Genomic DNA, 1,801 nt, shown 5'->3' with positions numbered 1-1,801 from the left:
TCTGACGACTTCTAAACTTGGCATTTAAAAGGTGTAATGATCAAAATTACATGTTACTTTTTTCTTTTGAAATCATGGTCTCAGAAAAAAACAGATTTATGTAGATAAAATCCAGTGGTGTGATTAGGATTCGCTTTCATTTAAATGTCTTTAAAAGTTGTTACGATCCAAAATGGATTGTCTTGAGATTCCATTACTTCTAAGTTTTAGAGGTTAATTTTCTATCATTATTGTAGGAAAATGAGTCATTTAACTTTTCCATTCTATGTCTGTAGTTGAAAACATTTCATTTTATGCAGTCTTGCTTTCTCTTCACTGACAATATTATATTTTAAACTTTGTGTAATGTTTTGGAACAAACTGGCATTTTAGTGCGAAAAACGTACGCAGCAATTTTTAAACGAGCAAAACTGGACCCTTTACAAAATATTTTTCAGATTTATATTCTTGTTCGTGGCATATAAAAATTCAGAGATTTCAAGCAATGCACTTAAAAGCCCATTTTGCTGTGTTTTTGGAGGGGGGAGGGAGCTAATACCTCAGTAGTGTTCTCGTTATATTGATGTGCAACCTGTCTCAACTTAAGGGTAGCTGCCTAAACATTTTCCTTCTGTTTCCAGAGAGCGTCAGACCGCAGAGGTGGCAGCGGCGGGACTCCCGAAGTGACTGACCCAGCAGGCAGTCAGGATCCGTCGTCCACCGGGGTGTAGGGGGCGCTCACCAGGCTGGCCGCGGGGGTGGCGGACTTGGAGCTCCTGCGGGAGCAGACTCCGGAGCCTGCGTCTCTGGCTGTCCCTCTCTTTTTGCGACTGGACCTGGCGCTGTCTCCGTCGCTGGGGTCGAACACCACGCTCACAGACTCCATCCTGGTCACCGTGTACAGGCTGCTCTGTCGCGTCGGGTGGAACCTGGTGGCCTTCAGCTCCAGCTCGTCGTAGCTGGAGACGTGGATGAAAGGGCACCAGCGGAAGGCCCGCTTGAAGCCGGCGCGAAATCTGCGGAGGAGGAGGCCACGGAGAGGACAGGTCACTTCCCAAGGGACACTTCCCCAGGCCCCTGGAAACCCCGCTGAGGTGCGTGAGCCAGCTCTCCTTGGGAGCTTGAGTTCTAGTCCAATGAGTCTAGGCGACGGTGTTGGCGCTCAGCTTCTACGTCCCTACTCTAATGCGATCTGAACTGCCCAGGCATGACCGGCAAGTCACCGCCTAGCAAAAGCACAGGCCAGAAAAGTGTCGTACTTTTACATGTTTATGTGACTGCGACTGAATCAGCTTGGCTCCTTAAGGCTCTTAAAACTGGCTTATGTATAGCAAGGTAGTTTCTTCCGAAAAAAAAATCCACACATTTATCATGAAAATCTCATTTACCGTGAGAATTAACTATGAATGGCTTTTATCTAATTATACACGGAAGTGTGAAATTGTCATCTTTGTAAATCACATGAAGTCAATTAAAATCAGATGTGCTGCTTGTGTGTCGCTTTAAACTGAGATGCAGCTTGCGCAATTAGTGAAGAAGAGTGAGCGTTAATTGAGCTAATTAAGTATTTAACAAACTTCAGGCACAGTGTGGTGCAGCTCCAGCTGAGAACGCCCGGATTTAGCTCCTTCAGTTAACTTCCAGAAAAAGCCAGCTCTGTTGGTGCATGAGGGACGCACCTTGGCTTACGGAGGGAATTGTGAACTCTGAGATCTATGTGCTGAACACACTAAAGAATAGTTTTTTAATAGGCCCGGGGATTTAGCTCAGTGGTTCTGGTGCCCGCTGCAAGCACAAGGACCTGAGTTCGATCCCCGATACC

The 1,801-nt window shown here is 46.1% G+C and overlaps 1 protein-coding gene across 1 annotated transcript in view; it reads right to left on the bottom strand.

Moving 5' to 3' along the window:
- Positions 1 to 234: 234 nt before the first annotated feature.
- Tacr3 (tachykinin receptor 3) overlaps positions 235 to 1,801 on the bottom strand; it is a 71,383-nt gene continuing 69,816 nt past the window's right edge. The window contains exon 7 of the mRNA XM_010641610.1: positions 235 to 995. Within this exon, the coding sequence (XP_010639912.1) occupies positions 683 to 995 (313 nt within the window). The 3' untranslated portion in view covers positions 235 to 682. The remainder of the gene's footprint in view (positions 996 to 1,801) is intronic.

Source organism: Fukomys damarensis, unplaced genomic scaffold (genome assembly GCF_012274545.1).
Source record: "Fukomys damarensis isolate Sample0158 unplaced genomic scaffold, DMR_v1.0_HiC HiC_scaffold_25, whole genome shotgun sequence".
Classification (NCBI taxonomy): domain Eukaryota; kingdom Metazoa; phylum Chordata; class Mammalia; order Rodentia; family Bathyergidae; genus Fukomys; species Fukomys damarensis.
The sequence above is the reverse complement of the archived record's forward strand: the minus strand, read 5'-3'. Positions and strand labels throughout refer to the sequence as shown.